This window comes from Epinephelus fuscoguttatus, linkage group LG15 (genome assembly GCF_011397635.1).
Source record: "Epinephelus fuscoguttatus linkage group LG15, E.fuscoguttatus.final_Chr_v1".
NCBI classification, from domain to species: domain Eukaryota; kingdom Metazoa; phylum Chordata; class Actinopteri; order Perciformes; family Serranidae; genus Epinephelus; species Epinephelus fuscoguttatus.
Genome location: NC_064766.1, coordinates 42,181,683 through 42,204,295, shown reverse-complemented (window position 1 = coordinate 42,204,295; position 22,613 = coordinate 42,181,683). Strand labels below are relative to the sequence as shown.

General features: G+C 43.9%; 1 protein-coding gene and 1 long non-coding RNA gene across 3 annotated transcripts in view; one reads left to right on the top strand and one right to left on the bottom strand.

The window, feature by feature from the left end:
* Positions 1-32: 32 nt before the first annotated feature.
* Positions 33-20,636, bottom strand: LOC125902766 (uncharacterized). Its single transcript, XR_007451178.1, has 2 exons — positions 20,209-20,636; positions 33-467 (listed from the first exon to the last, which is right to left on the bottom strand). It is a non-coding gene; the product is annotated as an uncharacterized LOC125902766 (long non-coding RNA).
* Positions 3,786-22,613, top strand: part of pex5lb (peroxisomal biogenesis factor 5-like b) — a 53,157-nt gene continuing 34,329 nt past the window's right edge. For both annotated transcript variants that reach the window (XM_049599299.1, XM_049599298.1), the window contains exon 1: positions 3,786-4,130. In XM_049599299.1, coding sequence (XP_049455256.1) covers positions 4,116-4,130 — 15 coding nt within the window. In that variant the 5' untranslated portion in view covers positions 3,786-4,115. The remainder of the gene's footprint in view (positions 4,131-22,613) is intronic.

The following is a 22,613-nucleotide window of genomic DNA, read 5'->3' as shown; positions in this document are numbered from 1 at the left end:
TCAGGGTCCTAGTCAGTCAATCAATCAATCAATCAATCAATCAATCAATTTTATTTATAAAGCCCAATATCACAAATCACAATTTGCCTCACAGGGCTTTACAGCATACGACATCCCTCTGTCCTTATGACCCTCACAGCTGATCAGGAAAAACTCCCCAAAAAACCCTTTAACGGGGAAAAAAACGGTAGAAACCTCAGGAAGAGCAACTGAGGAGGGATCCCTCTTCCAGGACGGACAGACGTGCAATAGATGTCGTACAGAACAGATCAACATGATAAATTAACAGTAATCCACATGACACAATGAGACAGAGAGAGAGAGAGAGAGAGAGAGAGACAGAGAGAGAGAGAGAGAGAGAGATGCAGGTAATGACAGTAGCTTACAACAACATTAATGAAAGTAATAATATTATAGTTATAGTTCTGGTTACTGTGGTACAATATGTTGAAAGTATGTATTAATATCTGGCAGTATACATGTGTGACAATAGTCATATGTGTATAATAACAGTAGAAGTATGACTAATGACTGATGATGGCAGCAGCAGCAGGAGGCATCTGGCAGGACCACGGCAGCAGCACAACCACACACGTCACGCTGTCCAGGCACCGCTGTGATATGAGTTAATCTGAGAGACAGTGGAGCACAAAGGCTCCGGAGAAGAAGCCGAGTTAGTGACATCCAGAATGGCCGAGTTAGTGACATCCAGAATGGCCGAGTTAGCAAGATGCAGTAATAGGATACGAGAGAGAGAGAGAGAGAGAGAGAGAGAGAGAGAGAGAAGGAGAGAAGGTGCCCGGTGTATTATAGGGGGGTCCTCCGGCAGACTAGGCCTAAGTCAGCCTAACTAGGGGCTGGTACAGGGCAAGCCTGAGCCAGCCCTAACTATAAGCTTTATCAAAGAGGAAAGTCTTAAGTCTAGTCTTAAATGTGGAGACGGTGTCTGCCTCCCTGACCGTAACAGGAAGATGATTCCACAGGAGAGGAGCCTGATAGCTGAAGGCTCTGGCTCCTGATCTACTTTTGGAGACTTTAGGGACCACGAGTAACCCTGCGTTCTCAGAGCGCAGTGTTCTGGTGGGATAATATGGCACTATGAGCTCTCTAAGATATGACGGAGCTTGACCATTTAGAGCTTTATAAGTTAACAGTAGGATTTTAAATTCAATTCTGGATTTTACAGGGAGCCAGTGCAGAGAAGCTAAAACAGGAGAGATATGATCTCGTTTCTTAGTTCCTGTCAGTGAGTCACTCACTCACTCTTTTGGACACAGACAAGTAACATAGCATGAACACATGAAAGTAAAACTGGTCACCTTTCTCTCTGTTGACTGATGTTATGTTATGGTCCACATGGATACGCTGCACAAGCATGTCCTCCTGGGCACAAATGACAAAGTCGCACCATTGTAGGCCAGCGATCAAAAGTTGGCCCTGCACCTGCCAGCAGTACGCAGTTCCATACTGCATTTTGATGCAGTTACAGTCAACATAGCTCTTTACATTTGGGCACTTGATCTCAACCAGTCCAAGTGGTGGCTGTGCAGCTGGATCAAAAATATCAGGTGAGGCACCAAGCCTTCCTCTTCTTGTTTAACTGCAGTTAGCATCCAGCTTAATGGTGCATTACCGCCACCTTCTGCTCTGGTGGCGAAACCTCTGGGCGAAACCACAGCGAACATCCGAAATGAACCGGCAACAGAGGCTGCGAGCTTTAGCGGACAGATTGTAAATCGACGGTCTGCTACGCAAAATGACAACAGAGACGGCCCTTCATAATTTTTCACCATCTTAAGACGTGGAAATTTGGCGTGTTAATGCGAACGTCACATTAGACGTTTTGGTCCTTTCTGCGTTCCATACTGTTTCTCTGCCATCAGTATGCACTGTGATGTAACTGTGATGTAACTGTGGCGTCTGCTGAGAACTGCTCCACATAGGAACGTTTTCAGCTTTGACTTCAGAGTGTTGACAGTCTGTCTTCAGAGTCCTAGACGGTTCATATGTCACAACCATGTCAGAGATATGATTAGCCCAGGGTTCAGAAACCTCAACAACCACAAGAGCCATTTTTGGTCCAACATTTTTTATTCCATCTGTCTGGAGCTGAAAAATATATTTGAGCCTTATAATAAAGGACACAGCCTCTAAATTATCTTATCAACATCACCAATAGACCCTCTTAGTGTTGACATCACGATGATGTCACAATGACATCATGTTATCAGCTGGAGGTGCAGCTGCCTCTCCCCCACAGGGCTGTAGGCTCCATAGGAGTGTTAAAATGTGTTTGTCTTGTTGTGTTATTGGGAGCCAGAATAGAAGGAGTCATGGCTCAAAACCAGCCGCCACTGCCCGTCAACAAAAACAAAGACAACTATGGTTAAATGTGATAAGACCAAAGGACTGGACGGAGGCCATCATCAAAAATGCTCACATGTGCAGCGCACACTTCATATCAGGTTAGGGAAAAAGTATTTCCTGTTGTAGGGATGAATAAGGTTATGTGTATTAAGGGTTATCATGTCCACCTCATCAGAAACTGGGGAGGGATTAAGAGGAAGATTGGATTTCTCTGCAACGCTAACTTTTTAGCACATTAGCTAACGTTAGCTTCCATAGCAAAACAAACAAGTGTGGTCCTCCTTTGTAAGATTGGCTTCCTGTGACATCATCCATCCACTGAGTGAGAGCATACGGGTCGGCCAGTCTGGTCCCGTTGGTCAGTGTTTACTTATTCAAGTAACACTGGCGGTCCCGGAGAGTGAGTGACCTGACATGGTGCGTTGGTAAATTCAGTCTGACGCTCTACACTAAAATGAGAGCCCTGTTGGTGGAAGAAACGCAGCGTTATATTTCTACATGAATGAACCAACGGTTAAGTTAATCACACATTCACTCCGCTCGGCGCTCTGCTGCTCCGTCTCCACAGACAGAGTGTCCAGAGTGCGCTCTGCCACTCTGAGAGTGCGCTGCTCTGGATAACCCAACGCTACATTCAGACAGCGCTCCCAATTTATCAACGCTCCAGTTTGTGTCAGAGTGCGCTCCCACACTCACAATGAGTGTTTCTGAACGCACCACTCACATCATCTTCCTCCATCGTCTAAAACAAGACAACACAACTTGTTAGCTAGCGCTAGCTAATGTCTGTGGAGAACTGTTTTGCCTCCAGCTAAGCCCCGCCCACCAACAAACGTCACTCTGTTTACAGTAAACAGGGTCTGTAGGTGTGATCATTAATATGTTTTACTGTCAGGTATATTAAATTTGACATTTTCCTCTTAGACTCGTCCTTTCTGGATTTTGAGTCCATGCTTCACTATGGAGACCCAAGACAAACCACTGCGCCTGATGTTCAGAGAAAAGGCTCCAGGCTGTAGACATCGTTACGACTCAGTTTATTGATGAAATCATAAAACATTTTTTAAATTTGCTGTACGTCTATAGGTTACACATGTTTACAGCTGCATAATGTAAGAATCACTTCAGGCCGTCATCAATGACAATGAAAATCAAAATGTAGTTGTATATTTGGTCGGAGCCACTGTAGAGCCGCAGGTTGGCGACCCCGAGGTCACACATGATGATAAAACCATTTAGATTTAATGACGCTGTGTCACTTTTATTAAAAGGCTTTTCAGCAGATTGAATTACATTTTTCTGGAATTAAAAATGGCTCCTCTGGTAGTAAAGCTCCCTGAAGGTGTCGAACCTTTATTTTTGCAAACGCTTTATTGTGAAATCCCGAACAGGAAGTCACCACGTGCTTCCCGGGCAGCTTGACTTCGGAGCAGCTCGGGGCGTACTCGGCTCTGCTCGGTTTATTTTCCTCCCGCCCTCCACCGGAGCGGAGCGAGATGATCACCGGACCCTGCGGCGTTTGGGCGCTTTGTGGTCGGACAGTCTGGACGGAACGGACCGGGAACCAGAACCGACCGGAAGCAGCGACCGGGCGGCAGCACGGAGCCGAACATCAGCGCGACTTTACGGGCGTTTCAGAGCCGAGAGGCCCCGGAGAGATACCGAGCGGTCCGAGGCAGCGGAGCCGGGTGGCGGTGGACTGCTGGCGGCTGCAGCTGCAGCTGCGGGCGGAGGACTGACTCAGAGACATGTACCAGGTCCAGGTGAGTTTTTACCTGCTCACAGCTTTAACCGCCACAGAGACGTCACGTCAACATGTCGTCATCACCGTTAGATTTCTGTTAATGATGTTTTTAATGTAACGGAGTCACTGTGGAGAAACTCTCACCTATACAGGAAATTATTCAGATTTAAACCTGATTTATGTTTTTGTCTTTCTGTCGGTTTGTAATTGTGACAGAAAATTAACAGTTTTATTTGAAATCATTTTAACATTTATTTCTTTAATTAAACGCTATTTTCATAGAGATGTTTCCACAGACTGAGCTACACACATGCACAGAAATAAAGAGAGGAACAAACAAACAAACAAACAAAGTGCACGATAGTGTATTCAGGTAAATAAAGGACAGAGCACCTGTGCAGGTGTGACCTAACAGTCCCAGGTCAGGTGAAGTGTTGACACAGGTTATTAAAGGGCCCCAGGGTCTGTCAAATCTCTTCATGGGGCGTTCAGGATGCATCTGAATTTTTTCCAGTTTCATGTTGTGCATCACATGTTGGATCCGTGTGCTGTGTGACGGACGGGTCACATCCTCCATGTAGACACCTGAGCTTCTGCAGGTGAGCAGGGACACTGGAGAGTAAAGACCCAACTCCTTTTTACTGTCATTTTTATAATGAAACATAAAAAAACTGTTTCACATCTAAAACTGTAAAAATGAAACGTTCTCAGTGCAGTAAGATTATTCAGTGAATGAACAGATAAATAAATACATCTAAAAGAGAAGCTGCTGAAAAGGTCAAAGAGGTGCAGGGAGGAGACGAGGTGAGTTCACCTGTGCTGCAGCTCAACACTTCAACAGTCCGATGGCTGAAGGATAAAAACTGTTCCTGAACGTCTCCCAAATCTCAAACTGTAGGAGAAGGCGAAATATTAAAAACACGAGTTTTGCAAATGGAGTGAGAAGAGGACCAGGGAGGACACGGTTGCCGGGGTGCGTTTACACCTGTCACATACAGAACACACGCCTGGGAATATTCTCACAAGTTTAGCTTCACGCCTCGTTTCCACCATGTGACCATGTGACCATGTGACCGCAGAGCCGTAAATATACAGACGATGCCTCCGCATTTCTTTATGGATACAAAGGACCTGTGGTGACGGGGGAGGGGCTCGTTCAGATGTTCTCTCAGCACATCACAGCGTGTCCTGAGCTGAGCCGCAGACGTTTTATCTTACAGTCAGACACTCTGACACAAAGATTCGTAACGAAGGCAGAAATATTACAGCTAAGTCATAGAAACCAAACACCTGCTGTCAATATTAGCTTTAATGAAGACACTCACAGAGGCAACGAATGAATGGATGAATGTTCATGTAACCAGGAAGTCAGGCCGCCATCTTTCTTCTCTCTTTTATTCTCATGAGGACGGAAAACATTCAGCTGATTAGTTTTTATTGTTCAAACACCTTTTAGCCACACAGGACAGTTTTCTCCTCATCACAGCTCCGTGTTCATTTCATGTGTTCATTTCATGAGTTCATTCGTGTGTTCATTCATGTGTTCATTTCTACTGCAGATATTCAACATGTCACAGCAGAGTTCATTATTTTAATAACAGTACAGCGCATTAGCAGATAAATTGTGCACTTTTTGAAAAAAGCATGAAGTTTCTACCGTAGTTAGTACATACCGTAAGGTTTATTTTCAGATGTGGAGGGAAGTCAGATTTGACCTCTGAGGCCCAGGAGAGGTCAAATTCAAAATGGCCGCCAATAATATTCAAATATGCTTAACTTTGGAACCAAACACAGTAGAAAAACATTTAATGTGTCATTTCCTACTAAGTTCAGGGTGCCCATTCAGTTAGTGATACTTCTGAGATCAATGGAATTCAAGAAAATGCATTTAGGTCAAGGTCATGGTCAAATTATGCAGACGCAGTGAGATCAAGGGTGCAAAATGATGGTTTATTTCCAACATAATGATCACTAAAAATGTATTTACTTACAATATTTATAGGCCTACTATGCTTCTTATACTGAAACTTGCTTTGAAATCAGTCATAACACGTCTACATTTACATGCCAGCTATTAGCTCTCAAGCCTGTTTGATACCGGCGGCACAGTATTGAACTAGGCTTCTTTGCTATAACCATTAATTCAGCTATAGTCCTACTTCACACAAATGACCAAACTGAAATCTCTAGAACATGCGCTGTTCAATCATTCAACTGACTTCAGCTCACGTATGTTCCAGACTGTCTTCTAGTTTAGCTAGCAGAATTATTTTGATCAGTGCCGCCTTTCTTTTTTTTTTTAACCACAGAAGCTAGCTAGCTAACTAGGCAGACTCATTCCCGGCTATAATCAAATTCAATGTGTGTATGTACTTATATTGTCGGCGTTTCCCAGATGGCTCATAGCGCTAAGCAGCTTCTTAAGAACACTCTTAAGCCTCCAGTGAAAGAAAAACGCGTTTCCCAGATCGCTCTTAGCTTAAGAAGATCTTTCACCAAGAAGGAGTTGTAAGATAAAGCTAACCCACTCTTAACGGTCTTCTTTGCGACCAAATGCGCACAGATCCAGCTGCGTCAGGCACATTAATATTACACTAAGCTTTCTGACTAATTACTGTCTGAGTAATTTTTTCCCTGTTTTTCAGAGTAATTTATTTATTTTTCTGTTTTTTGGTGTAATTTTTTTCTGTTTTTCGTGGTAATTTTTTTTCCTGAACGAGGAGACGAGATACTTAAAAATCTCGTGAGAAGCTCCCACCTGGCACCTGCAAGTGACCGGTGCCTGCGTAAAGTCGACAAACTAATGATAACACCATCTATATGACTTAAAGACAAGAGTGTCTCCCGGTGTCTCAAATCCAAAACAGAGTGAAACTGGATTAAATTAAACAAGCGGGTCATGTTGGCTTCCATTATATCGAGCTCTCAAGAAAGGAATGAAAGCGTCTGTTGTTCTATTGCTCTCTTAACTCAGAAAAAATACTCAAAAAAAAAAAAATTACTCTGAAAAACAGACTTTTTTTATTTGTCAAGTGAATGCAATACACTTTTGTAGATATTGAAGCAGTGCGCACCGTATATATTTTGATCTATTTTATACTTCAGATTTATATTGTTTAGCATTAATTGGTGACAGAAAAGAACAAATTTCATTCTGCAGGGAAACGCGTGTCCTTACTGTGCATATGACAATAAACACTTTGAATCTTGAATCTATATGTTTTATGAAGACCCTGTGTGCGCTCAAAGCTGTGGCACAAGTTACGCACCGAAATCTGGCGGAAGAAAAATAATAATAATAAGAAAACTAAGTATGAGGAATAACAAGTGTGTTCCTGTATGTGCTGTGCACATCAGGCACACAAATAAAATGAATGACGATCATTTATCATAATTTGTCTGCACATATCCCACATCTGTATGCACATATGAGACAGTTTACCACATCCAAAAAAATGCATCAGGCCACAACAGAAACACATCCACCCTCCAAACCTGCGACATTCGGATATCAGGCAACTAACAGGTGTAACTGAGCTCAGCTGGAACCTCATCAAGGGACGCTGCACCCACAACTCTACATAAAAAGGCGTTACATCACACACGTGTGAGATACCATGGCTGCTTTACAGCATGTTCTCGCTGCTAACCAACAGTGTCGCCGTGTGCGAAGCCAAACTGTACGTATATGTAAATGCATTTGTGCATCAGCACTTCAGCTCACTGGACGTGCTGTCAGACCGGGCTGTCCAGATGAAGTACCGAGATACAACGCCTCATCAACTAGTGTCTCCACACATCTGGAGGGCAACCCGGTGCAATTTGGCCCTCAGCCCGGAGGTGCAGTGCCTGGCTGCGCTGCATTTTTACGCAGTGGGGAGCTTCCTGGAGGTGGTGGGAGACGGCACCGGCCTCAGCAAGGCGTCTGTGTTTTTTTGTTTAAATATAACACATTAATGAGGAAAGACAACACGCACTCTCAGAACAGAAGAAAAAAGTCTGGAGGTGCTCGGCCACAGAAGAGTATCAACAAGAAAAAGCCAGCAACTCTCAGTGTCCTTCGTTACCAACTTTTAATACCTCACTGGTACAGGCGATCAGACACACAGACCTCATGATTCTCTTACCAAGACTACTTCTTATTTAGTCATAGTCTTGTTTTCGTCATGACAGTAGGTCATTAACAAATATTTATCGTCTTAGTTTTTCATTAGAATTATTAGAGCACACATACACACGAGCAGCAGGGGATTAGTGCGTTAGGTAGCAGCGCTGTGTGTGACTTATGGCTGATGAAGTGGTGGCTGATTGATTTGCCTGACATCAACTGATTTAGTTTCAGCACCGCGGTAGTGTCCAGCTCCTGTTAAGAGCTTCTTAAAGAGCGAGCGTGAGAAGGGCATTAAGAACTCATCTGGGAAACACTCGTATCTTAGCGACCCTTCTTACCAAAGACGTTCTTAACTGTGCTCTTAAGTCTTAAGATCGCTTTTAACTGGGAAACACGACCATTGTCTGTACATAGTCAGTCAGTTTACCTGGTAGGATATTTATGTCAGAAGTGCTCTCTGTCTCGTCACTTGTGCATACTGTAGCCTACTCATCATGTTGCCTACTGACTACATCGCTACTGGCATTAGCTACTGATGCTCTTGAGGGCCATCTGCTGATAATGATGTGCTTAGCAGGAAAAAATAACCACATATCCCAGTAAATGATAACTAATTACTGAATAATACATGAGAGTAAAAAGTAATTGAAATATTTTTGGTGTTCATAAAAAAAAAATTAAAAAAAAAAAGAGGGGAAAATGTTTTGGGTTTTTTAAAGCAAATTTTTACCTTGACCTAAATGCATTTTCTTGAATTCCATTGATCTCAGAAGTATCACTAACTGAATGGGCACCCTACACTCAGTTGAAAATGACACATTAAATGTTTTTCTACTGTGATTGGTTCCAAAGTTAAGCATATTTGAATATTATTGGCAGCCATTTTGAATTTGACCTCTCCTGGGCCTCAGAGGTCAAATCTGACTTCCCTCCACATCTGAAAATAAACCTTACGGTATGTACTAACTACGGTAGAAACTTCATGCTTTTTTCAAAAAGTGCACAATTCCTCATAATTTGAGAGCTTATCTGCTGTACTGTAACAGCGCTGAGACAGAAAATCTGAAGGTTTATTGATCAGTTTTAAAAGTTCATGAAGCTTTAAATAAAAGTGACAGTGTTGACGTCACAGTAAAACTCCATCTGATTGGACCTTTGAAGACAAATGAGACTTTGATCTGCTCAACAAAAAGCAGATAAAACACATCAAACACGTCGTGATGTCATCAAAGTCTCAAACAGCTCCGCACAGTTTTAATATTTATTTATTCATTCAGTACAAATTAAGTTATTAAAAGACGCACAGTTCACAGTCACATGACAGTTTGTCACAGACATTAACATTTACTGTCAATATGTGTAGGAGCAATACATTTAAAGAATGAAAATACATTTAAAGAATGAAGTCGCAGGGGGTGGAGCAGATCACAGCTGACATTTGGCGAGAGGCGGGGTTCACCCTGGACAGGTTGCCAGACTATCGCAGTGGTGACACATAGAGACAGACAACCACCCTCTTGCTGTGAGGCGACAGTTCTGACATGTTCTCCCTGTGTCAGCGTGGGTTTCCTCCAGGTGCTCTGACATGTTCTCCCTGTGTCAGCGTGGGTTTCCTCCAGGTGCTCTGACATGTTCTCCCTGTGTCAGTGTGGGTTTCCTCCAGGTGCTCTGACATGGTCTCCCTGTGTCAGCGTGGGTTTCCTCCAGGTGCTCTGACATGTTCTCCCTGTGTCAGCGTGGGTTTCCTCCAGGTGCTCTGACATGTTCTCCCAGTGTCAGCGTGGGTTTCCTCCAGGTGCTCTGACATGTTCTCCCTGTGTCAGCATGGGTTTCCTCCAGGTGCTCTGACATGTTCTCCCTGTGTCAGCGTGGGTTTCCTCCAGGTGCTCTGACATGTTCTCCCTGTGTCAGCGTGGGTTTCCTCCAGGTGCTCTGACATGTTCTCCCTGTGTCAGCGTGGGTTTCCTCCAGGTGCTCCAGCTTCCTCCCACAGTCCAAAGACATGCAGGTTAATTGGTGACTCTAAATTGTCCGTAGGTGTGAATGTGAGTGTGAATGGTTGTCTGTCTCTATGTGTCAGTCCTGTGATAGTCTGGTGACCTGTCCAGGGTGAACCCTGCCTCTCACCCAGTGTCAGCTGGGATAGGCTCCACCCCCCATCACCCTCAAGAGGATGAAGCGGTTAGAAGATGAATGAATGAATGAATGAATGAATGAATAAAAGTACATTTAAAGAAAAATACATTTCCGGCAAAGAGCTTTTATTTTGAAGTGCTGTTTCCTGCTGCAGAGTGGCTGACAGACAGAGACAAACTGGCTGGACGATGTCTGAACACAGGTATGACACTGAATGTGTTGAACTTTGGGACGTGGAGCGACCGACTGAGGAGAAATCTGCACCACTGATCTGTGATCTCTGGCGGCACGCCATGTGGAGCCTCGCAGGAAGTGCCGATCAGATTTTACTGTACACGTGTTGGACGTCAGTGATTGGATGGGAAACTATGATGTTTGATCAAATTTGTGAAGTCACACAGGATTGACGGGGATTGGTTGATTGTGTTGTTGTGACTGTGGCGTCCTGGAGAGACCGTAACAGGAACTGTGGACGTTCCTGTCCTCTCACAGCATCAGACCCGTCTGTCTGTCAGTGTTCAGTCAGTCCGTCATGTTGTCAGTGACGGTACAGTTGATCAGACGTTCGTCCTCGTCTCAGCATGAAGTGTCTCTTGAAGAGAGACATTGCGTCACTTCCTGTCATCGACTGTCCTGAATGAGGACGCTGTGGAGTGTTTGTGGCGCTCGGCGGGGGGACTGGGACACGTCTGACCTTGGTGCCGGTGTGAATGTGACGGACAGAGGGATCAGAGGGCTTCTCTGAAGAGCTGCTTCAGCTGAGTTTAATCAAAACTCTTCATCAGGACTGTGAGGGAGCTGCACAGCATCCCCCTCACTAAGGTGAAAAAAGAACACGCACACACATATTGACTGTAACGTTTGACAACACTGACTACAACAGGAAGTTTGTTTTTGTTGTGGTGCTTTTTCCTTTGAACCCTTGCTAATTCCTCTCTCTTCGAGGTCTACGTCCGGACGTGTTTCATGGGCACACATGAGAGTGCAGCCGCAGGAGTCCAGCAGCTGTCACTTACCTTGTTAGGCTGAGCTGAAGGATCAGGGAAGAGAGAGAGCATGTTTTGCTGAGTTTGGCTTATGCTTGGTATTTCTTCACTTTATTAGGTGTTTGTGTTTGTCTGTATTAGTACTTCAGTCATTTGCATTGTGTATGTTAAGTGTAAGTTATGTTAAATTGTAAATATATGTTTTAAATGTGAGTTGCGATCAGTGTTGAGTGTGAGAAGTGTCTCCTCTGCTCTGGGCTGCAATCACTGGGCTCAGCTGCACCTGTGCTTCTCCTTTGTTACCCTGCAGCCTGCTCTGTGTTTGTCATGTGGCACTTGGTTAATGGACTTCAGTAAAAACCAGAGCTCTGGAAACAAAAATCTGTGGTTGTCTCATGCTCTTCATCCCTGCATCATGCTCTGCACCTTCATGTCATCAGGTTCATCCTGTTTGTAGAGGTTAACTACCATCCAAACCCTACAACGACACACAGCTGAGCTGTGTTGGCTAAACGTAACCACGTGTGTGTGTCAGCTAAACGTAACCACGTGTGTGTGTCGGCTAAACGTAACCGTGTGTGTGTGTCGGCTAAACATAACCATGTGTGTGTGTTGGCTAAACGTAACCTTGTGTGTATTTTGGCTAAACGTAACCGTGTGTGTGTGTCGGCTAAACGTAACCGTGTGTGTGTGTCGGCTAAACGTAACCGTGTGTGTGTTGGCTAAACGTAACCATGTGTGTGTGTTGGCTAAACGTAACCACGTGTGTGTGTTGGCTAAACGTAACCATGTGTGTGTGTTGGCTAAACGTAACCACGTGTGTGTGTCGGCTAAGCGTAACCGTGTGTGTGTGTCGGCTAAACATAACCACGTGTGTGTGTCAGCTAAACGTAACCACGTGTGTGTGTCGGCTAAACGTAACCGTGTGTGTGTGTGTCGGCTAAACGTAACCACGTGTGTGTGTTGGCTAAACGTAACCGTGTGTGTTGGCTAAACATAACCGTGTGTGTTGGCTAAACATAACCGTGTGTGTTGGCTAAAGATAACCGTGTGTGTGTTGACTAAACGTAACCGTGTGTGTTGGCTAAACATAACCGTGTGTGTTGGCTAAACATAACCGTGTGTGTGTTGACTAAACGTAACCACGTGTGTGTCGGCTAAACGTAACCACGTGTGTGTGTCGGCTAAACGTAACCACGTGTGTGTGTCGGCTAAACGTAACCACGTGTGTGTGTCGGCTAAACGTAACCACGTGTGTGTGTCGGCTAAACGTAACCACGTGTGTGTGTCGGCTAAACGTAACCGTGTGTGTGTGTGTCGGCTAAACGTAACCACGTGTGTGTGTTGGCTAAACGTAACCATGTGTGTGTGTTGGCTAAACGTAACCACGTGTGTGTGTCGGCTAAGCGTAACCGTGTGTGTGTGTCGGCTAAACATAACCATGTGTGTGTGTTGGCTAAACGTAACCTTGTGTGTATTTTGGCTAAACGTAACCGTGTGTGTGTGTCGGCTAAACGTAACCGTGTGTGTTGGCTAAACGTAACCATGTGTGTGTGTTGGCTAAACGTAACCACGTGTGTGTGTTGGCTAAACGTAACCACGTGTGTGTGTTGGCTAAACGTAACCGTGTGTGTGTGTGTGTGTGTCGGCTAAACGTAACCACGTGTGTGTGTTGGCTAAACGTAACCGTGTGTGTGTGTTGGCTAAACGTAACCACGTGTGTGTCGGCAACCACGTGTGTGTGTTGGCTAAACGTAACCACGTGTGTGTGTTGGCTAAACGTAACCACGTGTGTGTGTTGGCTAAACGTAACCGTGTGTGTGTGTTGGCTAAACATAACCGTGTGTGTGTGTTGGCTAAACGTAACCGTGTGTGTGTGTCGGCTAAACGTAACCACGTGTGTGTGTCGGCTAAAGGTAACCACGTGTGTGTGTGTCGGCTAAACGTAACCGTGTGTGTGTCCGCTAAACGTAACCACGTGTGTGTGTGTCGGCTAAACGTAACCGTGTGTGTGTGTCGGCTAAACGTAACCGTGTGTGTGTGTCGGCTAAACGTAACCGTGTGTGTGTCGGCTAAACGTAACCACGTGTGTGTGTGTTAGTGTTGCACGGTATACCGGTACTAAAATAGTACTGTGGTACTAGAGTATTCCAAACGGTACTATACTGCATTTGGAAAATACCGGTACTTTTTAAACTGATTCAATTCATTAATTTAGTTAATTTATTTTACTCATTTATGCACACAAACACCTTCCTTGTTCCTATTGGAGCACAGATTGCACAAGTGGTGTGTATGACAACACCTGTATCAACATCCGCAGCTGGCGCACGTGAAAAAAGACAAGAGAAAGTCTGAATCGCAAAGGGAGACAACACAAGACAACACAACTTGGTGGGACATTTGAGCAACCAAACCATGACGTCCGTACTGAGGTACTTACCGAACCATGATTTTTTGGTACTGTTACACCCCTACTATTTATTGTTCTAAAGGTTTGTATCCAAAAGGACTTCTCCTTAGGAAAAGTACCGAAGAGTATCGAAAAGTATTGAAATTCATATCGGTGTTGGTACCGAAACAAAGATTGTGGTATCATGACAACACTAGTACTTTAACATGTGGAGGAGCCGGGGATTGAACCGCAGATCTTCTGATTGGTTGACGACCTGCTCAGTGTCTGAGCTGCAGACGCCGTGTGTGTGTGTGTGTGTGTGTGAGTGTGTGTGTGTGTGTGTGTGTGTGTGTGTGCGCTAATAAATTAACACATTAAATTCCTGAAAACATGGTGAAAAAACTGAGGCCTCAGGTGATTCAGAAGTAAAATAATACCTTAACATTTCGTCAACTAAAGTGTGCGTCACACGTCTGCGGCCTCGAGTCTTTTCATCTGAATTTTTCTGAACCTTTAACCGACATCAGCAGCTCGTCTCCAGGCTCCCTGACGGCGAGCTCTGGATCCCAAATCCAGAACAAGTCTCAGAGGAAAATAGAGGACTTAAAAGTGTGTGAGTCTGATCAATATCATCATTGATAATCTGTGTGTGTGTGTGTGTGTGTGTGTGTGTGTGTGTGTGTGTGAGAACCCTTGAACGCCTCCTGGTGTCCAGGTGAGAGCAGCTCTGACCTGTAGTAACCTCCGCTCTGTTCCCGTCTTCAGTTATTTACGCACTCTGTTACATAATGAAGCCATTAAAGTTTGATGAAGCAGCTCAGACCGACTGAGCAAAGACGCCAAACGCTCCTCTGCACAGATCCGTGAAGTCATCGCAGGGTCACACCTCAAGTTCCCCTCCCCTTTCCATCCACCGTCAGCTAATGGCATTTATCTCTCTCAAAGCTTTGTGTGTTTCCTCAGACAGTGTGGAGTTCCTGAGGAGCGTCTTGGCGTGATGAGTCAGTGAACGATGTGTCCTCTGAAAGAGGAAGAATCTCATCTCTATTTTCTTTGGTGGTTTTTAAATCCAGTTGCTCTCTGTGCCGTAATGTTAGCAGTGCCTCTCAGAGCTGCTGTGGGTTAAAAGTACACGTCAGTACAACACACACACACACACACACAGTGTCCTGTGGGACGGACTGGTGTTCAGTCCATTAACCGCAGCAGCAGTCGTTGTTGTTGTTGTTGCAGGTTTCGCCGTCACAAGGTCACTTTTCATGTTTTCATAAATCCACTGAGGAGACTTGAGGAACACTTGGTCACCGCCCTGCTGCTGTCAGAGAGGAGCTGACTCTGTAACTCCTCATCACACAGAGTAATAAATAACATGCACACGTGTTTCAGTCACGTGTTTCATAAGTTCTGATTTTATTTATACAGCCTTTCAGGGCCGTGTCCACCGAGGCGTTTTGTTCCCGAGGACAGCGTACAACGCTACACAAAGCCAGCAGTGTGTCGAGGCGCTGAGCATCTGCTCTGCACCCTGCACTTCCTGTCTGGCCTATTTTTATGCCTCTGTGCCAGCGATAGCTGTGGACCAAGGCATTGTGTTAATTTTAGGTTGTCCGTACGTCCGTCCCATCCTTGTGAACATCATATTTCAAGACGGCCTCAAGGGAATTTCTTTAATTTTGGCACAAATGTCCACCTGGACTGAAGAATAAACTGATCAGAATTTGTTGGTCGAAGGTCAAAGGTCAGTTTGTGAGGTCAAACTCAAGAGTTCTGCCAAAACTTCACACAAATGTTTAAATAAATGCTGTTATTGTGCAGCAGCACGTGGCGTCGTCAGGGCGGAACGCAGTGGGACAACAACCAAAGTTAAGGCGGCAGATATCTGACAGGGGCAGGTGGGAGGAGTGGATGGGTCAAACAACCACCGACTTTCACCCAGGAGCCCAGTGTTCACTTCCTGTAAGATTGTAAAGCCAAACCCTGTTCTTTTTTCCTAAACCCAACCATATGTGTGTGTGTTGGCTAAACATAACCACGTGTGTGTGTGTTGGCTAAATGTAACCACGTGTCAGTTAAACGTAACCACGTGTGTGTGTGTCAGCTAAACGTAACCACGTGTGTGTGTGTGTCGGCTAAACGTAACCACATGTGTGTGTTGGCTAAATGTAACCACGTGTGTGTGTCAGCGAAACGTAACTACGTGCGTGTGTCGGCTAAACGTAACCACATGTGTGTGTCAGCGAAACGTAACCACGTGTGTGTGTGTTGGCTAAACGTAACCACGTGTGTGTGTGTCGGCTAAATGTAACCACGTGTGTGTGTGTTGGCTAAACGTAACCACGTGTGTGTGTGTCGGCTAAATGTAACCACGTGTGTGTGTGTTGGCTAAACGTAACCATGTGTATGTGTCAGCGAAACGTAACCACGTGTGTGTGTCAGCGAAACGTAACCACGTGTGTCTGTGGGCTAAACATAACCACGTGTGTGTATCGGCTGGTTTGCAGCTCGGCAGGCGTCTCCTCAGTGTCACAGCCTCCTCAACCTGAGGACACAGTCAGGTCATATTTCACTTTACAAACGCTGACATGAAACATGTGTATCTAACATATCTGTGTTTTACAGAAATGTACAGCGCTGACATTTTCCTCTGGAGCCTGAGCTGTGTGGTCGGCCATGTTCAGTCAGCTGGTATATGTTTATGTCTGTAGAGACCTGAGAGACATCGTTAATGAAAGACTCTAAAGTATTTGTCGTCCCTGTGCAGCACAGAGCAGAGTGTGCTCAGCGTCCTCTGCAGGCTCCTGTAGTCGTCCTGTACTGTACTTACAGTGTGTGTGGCTGAGGCACAAACAGCCACGGGGGGAAACACTCTCATACAAGATTAATTAGCAGTGAAGCTGCCTGATCATTGGAGGATATAAATATCTAAACTCTGCAGGGTCAAATATTCCTCTGTCAGCTGTCCACCGCCGCTGCTGCTGCCGCCCTCGGCTCAGTCTCACCACCTCACCTTTACTTACAGGTTTAATTTGACCTCACCTGAAACCTCAGCACAGTAACGACATGTTTAGGTGTCACAGTGAGGTCACACCTGAGCTCTCTAATTGTCTAGATTCATCTGAGCCGTTGCTTCATACGACTGAAAGAGACAAACACGCAGCTGCACAGATGTCAGACATGTTGGCGAGACTGTGTGCGGGTTAGCGTTCTGATTCTGATGTCATCACTCTCATGGTTTTAGTACAGGTCACAAAATAACTGTTTGGAGAAATGGAATCAGAAACTCTGATGTCAGGTCTGTGAGAGGTGAAGACAGAGTGACAGGAAGTGACAGAGAAATGATTCAGATACTGTTAGTGCCAAATAAACAAACACTCATCAGGACCTGGTGACGTGCGGCTCAAATGACTTTGGACTCAGAAAGGCAACAATGAAAAGGAACTGTACACATGTTTGGCCCCTGAGCATGTGGGGCCCCCAGGCTGCAGCCTCGGTCAGCTTACATATTACTCTGCACCCAAGTTGCAGCAGGAGCAACAGAACTACTATATTAACAGCAGTATTAACAACAGTATTAGCAGCAGTATTAACAGCAGTATTAACAACAGTATTAGCAGCAGTATTAGCAGCAGTATTAACAGCAGTATTAACAACAGTATTAGCAGCAGTATTAACAACAGTATTAGCAGCAGTATTAACAGCAGTATTAACAACAGTATTAGCAGCAGTATTAACAGCAGTATTAACAGCAGTATTAACAGCAGTATTAGCAGCAGTATTAGCAGCAGTATTAACAACAGTATTAACAGCAGTATTAGCAGCAGTATTAACAGCAGTATTAGCAGCAGTATTAGCAGCAGTATTAACAACAGTATTAGCAGCAGTATTAACAACAGTATTAGCAGCAGTATTAGCAGCAGTATTAACAGCAGTATTAACAACAGTATTAGCAGCAGTATTAACAGCAGTATTAGCAGCAGTATTAACAGCAGTATTAACAGCAGTATTAGCAGCAGTATTAACAGCAGTATTAGCAGCAGTATTAACAACAGTATTAACAGCAGTATTAGCAGCAGTATTAGCAGCAGTATTAACAACAGTATTAACAGCAGTATTAACAGCAGTATTAGCAGCAGTATTAACAGCAGTATTAACAGCAGTATTAACAGCAGTATTAACAACAGTATTAGCAGCAGTATTAGCAGCAGTATTAACAGCGGTATTAACAGCAGTATTAACAGCAGTATTAGCAGCAATATTAACAGTATTAACAGCAGTATTAGCAGCAGTATTAACAGCAGTATTAGCAGCAGTATTAGCAGCAGTATTAACAACAGTATTAGCAGCAGTATTAGCAGCAGTATTAACAGCAGTATTAGCAGCAGTATTAACAACAGTATTAGCAGCAGTATTAACAGCAGTATTAGCAGCAGTATTAACAACAGTATTAGCAGCAGTATTAACAGCGGTATTAGCAGCAGTATTCAGAGCCGTATAAGCAGCAGTATTAACAACAGTATTAGCAGCAGTATTAACAACAGTATTTACAGCAGTATTAACAGCAGTATTAACAACAGTATTTACAGCAGTATTAACAGCAGTATTAACAACAGTATTTACAGCAATATTAGCAGTAGTATTAACAACAGTATTAGCAGCAGTATTAACAGCGGTATTAGCAGCAGTATTCAGAGCCGTATAAGCAGCAGTATTAACAACAGTATGAGCAGCAGTATTAGCAGCAGTATTAGCAGCAGTATTAACAACAGTATTAACAGCAGTATTAGCAGCAGTATTAGCAGCAGTATTAACAGGAGTATTAGCAGCAGTATTCACAGCAGTATTAGCAGCAGTATTAACAACAGTATTCACAGCAGTATTCACAGCAGTATTAGCAGCAGTATTAACAACAGTATTAGTAGCAGTATTAGCAGCAGTATTAACAACAGTATTTACAGCAGTATTTACAGCAGTATTCACAGCAGTATTAGCAGCAGTATTAACAACAGTATTTACAGCAGTATTCACAGCAGTATTAGCAGCAGTATTAGTAGCAATATTAACAGCAGTATTCACAGCAGTATTAGCAGCAGTATTTACAGCAGTATTCACAGCAGTATTAGCAGCAGTTTTTACAGCAGTATTCACAGCAGTATTAGCAGCAGTATTAGCAGTGGCAGTATTGTAGTGTCTGTCAGTGTTGCTGTGAGGATGCTAACAGTGTTTGCTAAGCTGTAGCTGAGAGCTCTGCACTGCTGGGACTCTGATGGAAGAGTGTTTGCTCAGCACAACAGCAGGTTATTTATATCCGACAAAACACACACACACACACACACACACACACACAGTGACAGAGTGAAGAACATTAGACAGTTTCCTTCAAACAGCTGAGAGCATCAAACACAGGACATAAAGTTCATGTTTATCTCTGACACCAAGAAAAAACATCTTGTGTAGAGACACAGCTGAGACACAGTAGAGATACAATAGAGACACAGTAGAGACACAGCAGAGTCACAGTGGAGATACAATAGAGACACAGTAGAGACACAGCAAAGACACAGCAGAGTCACTATAGAGACACAGTAGAGATAGGGCTGCAACTAACGATTATTTTCATTGTCAACTAATCTGTTGATTATTTCTTCGATTAGTCGACTAATCATTTTATCGAAAAATGTGTTAAAATGTTGAAAAATGTTGGTCTGTCTCTCCCAAACACCAAAATTATGTCATCTAATGTTTTGTTTCGTACTCACGCCAAAGGGTTTTAGCTCACCGTCATGGGGGAGTGTGTAAAGCTGCCAATATTTGAATGTAAGAAGCTGCAATAAGAGTATTTTGGGTACTTTTATAGTGCTTTTCTATGAAAAATGACTCAAACCGATTAGTCGACTACTAAAATAGTCACCGATTATTCTAATAGTCGATTAATCATCGATTTGTCGACTAATCGTTGCAGCCCTATTAGAGACACAGCAGAGACACAGCTGAGACACAGTAGAGACACAGCAGAGACAGTAATTCAATTCAATTCAATTCAATTTTATTTATAAAGCCCAATATCACAAATCACAATTTGCCTCACAGGGCTTTACAGCATACGACATCCCTCTGTCCTTATGACCCTCACAGATGATCAGGAAAAACTCCCCAAAAAACCCTTTAACGGGGAAAAAACAGTAGAAACCTCAGGAAGAGCAACTGAGGAGGGATCCCTCTTCCAGGACGGACAGACGTGCAATAGATGTCGTACAGAACAGATCAGCATAACAAATTAACAGTAATCCACATGACACAATGAGACAGAGAGAGAGACAGAGAGAGAGAGAGAGAGAGAGAGAGAGAGAGAGAGAGAGAGAGAGAGATGCAGGTAATGACAGTAGCTTACAACAACATTAATGAAAGTAATATTATTATAGTTATAGTTCTGGCTACTGCGGTACAATATGTTGAAAGTATGTATTAATACCTGGCAGTATACATGTGTGACAATAGTCATATGTGTATAATAACAGTAGAAGTATGACTAATGACTAATGATGGCAGCAGCAGGAGGCATCTGGCAGGACCACGGCAGCAGCACAACCACACACGTCACGCTGTCCAGGCACCGCTGTGATATGAGTTAATCTGAGAGACAGTGGAGCACAAAGGCTCCGGAGAAGAAGCCGAGTTAGTGACATCCAGAATGGCCGAGTTAGCTAGATGCAGTAATAGAATACGAGAGAGAGAGAGAGAGAGAGAGAGAGAGAGAGAGAAGGTGCCCGGTGTATTATAGGGGGGTCCTCCGGCAGACTAGGCCTAAGTCAGCCTAACTAGGGGCTGGTACAGGGCAAGCCTGAGCCAGCCCTAACTATAAGCTTTATCAAAGAGGAAAGTCTTAAGTCTAGTCTTAAATGTGGAGACGGTGTCTGCCTCCCGGACCGTAACAGGAAGATGATTCCACAGGAGAGGAGCCTGATAGCTGAAGGCTCTGGCTCCTGATCTACTTTGGAGACTTTAGGGACCACGAGTAACCCTGCGTTCTCAGAGCGCAGTGTTCTGGTGGGATAATATGGCACTATGAGCTCTCTAAGATATGACAGAGCTTGACCATTTAGAGCTTTATAAGTTAACAGTAGGATTTTAAATTCAATTCTGGATTTTACAGGGAGCCAGTGCAGAGAAGCTAAAACAGGAGAGATATGATCTCGTTTCTTAGTTCCTGTTAGTACACGTGCTGCTGCATTCTGAATTAGCTGGAGAGTTTTTAAGGACTTACTAGAGCTACCTGATAACAGAGAGTTACAGTAATCCAGCCTAGAGGTAACAAAAGCGTGGACCAATTTTTCTGCATCTGGTCAGGATAGGCCTAATTTTCACAATATTACGCAGATGAAAAAATGCAGTCCGTGAGGTTTGTTTTAAATGAGAATTAAAAGACAAATCTTGATCAAATATTACTCTGAGGTTTCTTACGGTAGTGCTAGAGGCCAGAGCAATGCCATCTAGAGAAACTATGTCATCAGATAAAGAGTCTCTGAGTTGTTTGGGGCCAAGAACAAGAACTTCAGTTTTGTCTGAATTTAACATCAGGAAATTGGTGCTCATCCAGGTTTTTATGTCTTTAAGGCAGTTATGGAGTTTAGTTAATTGATTACTTTCTTCTGGCTTCATCGATAAATACAACTGAGTATCATCCGCATAATAATGGAATTTTATAGAGTGATTTCTAATGATGTTACCTAAAGGAAGCATATATAGAGTAAACAGGATTGGTCCGAGCACAGAACCTTGCGGAACTCCAAAACAAACTTTGGTACGTAAGGACGATTCATTATGAACGTGAACAAACTGAAAACGATCAGATAAATAAGATTTAAACCAGCTCAGTAGAGACACAGCAGAGACACAATAGAGACACAGCAGAGTCACTACAGAGACACAGAAGAGACACAGTAGAGACATAGCAGAGACACAGCAGAGGCACAGTAGAGACACAGAAGAGACACAGCAGAGACACAATAGAGACACAGCAGAGTCACTATAAAGACACAGTAGAGACACAGAAGAGACACAGTAGAGACACAGAAGAGACACAGTAGAGACACACCTGAGACACAGTAGAGACACAGCTGAGACACAGTAGAGACACACATGAGACACAGCAGAGTCACAGCTTTAAAGTTTTTGTAACTTTTATTGACACTACTCGGTCAGTTAATTAACGCTACTACTGACTCAGACAGTAGTGACGTCACCACCATGCTACTGAGAATGCTGTTACATTCGTAAGGGCTGTACTTGCAGTGACGCTACTGCCCAACACTGATTGTTTTTGACAGCATGAGAAATAGTGATGTAACATGAGTGCATGTGAAATTGGTCATTTGCGTGATTCTCATGCTGATTGCATGATAGTTTACTGCTCTGACTTTCAAAAAATAAACAAATTTCTTGCTCATTTGTCTCATTTCAGAAACTTTTATTTTCTCTCTGCATTACTTTACCCAGCAGTAGGTCTGTTACATCGTAGAACAGCATGTCTGTTACGTTATCTAGCAGATGTAATGTTTGCAGCTAGCTAATGTATGTAATGCTAGCAGATGTTGCCTAGCAGACTGTTATGTTACAGAGCAGCACGTCTCTCACGTTACAGAGCAGCACCTCTCTCACGTTACAGAGCAGCACGTCTCTCACGTTACAGAGCAGCACATCTCTCACGTTACAGAGCAGCACCTCTCTTATGTTACAGAGCAGCACATCTCTCACGTTACAGAGCAGCACATCTCTCACGTTACAGAGCAGCACCTCTCTCACGTTACAGAGCAGCACATCTCTCACGTTACAGAGCAGCACCTCTCTTATGTTACAGAGCAGCACCTCTCTTATGTT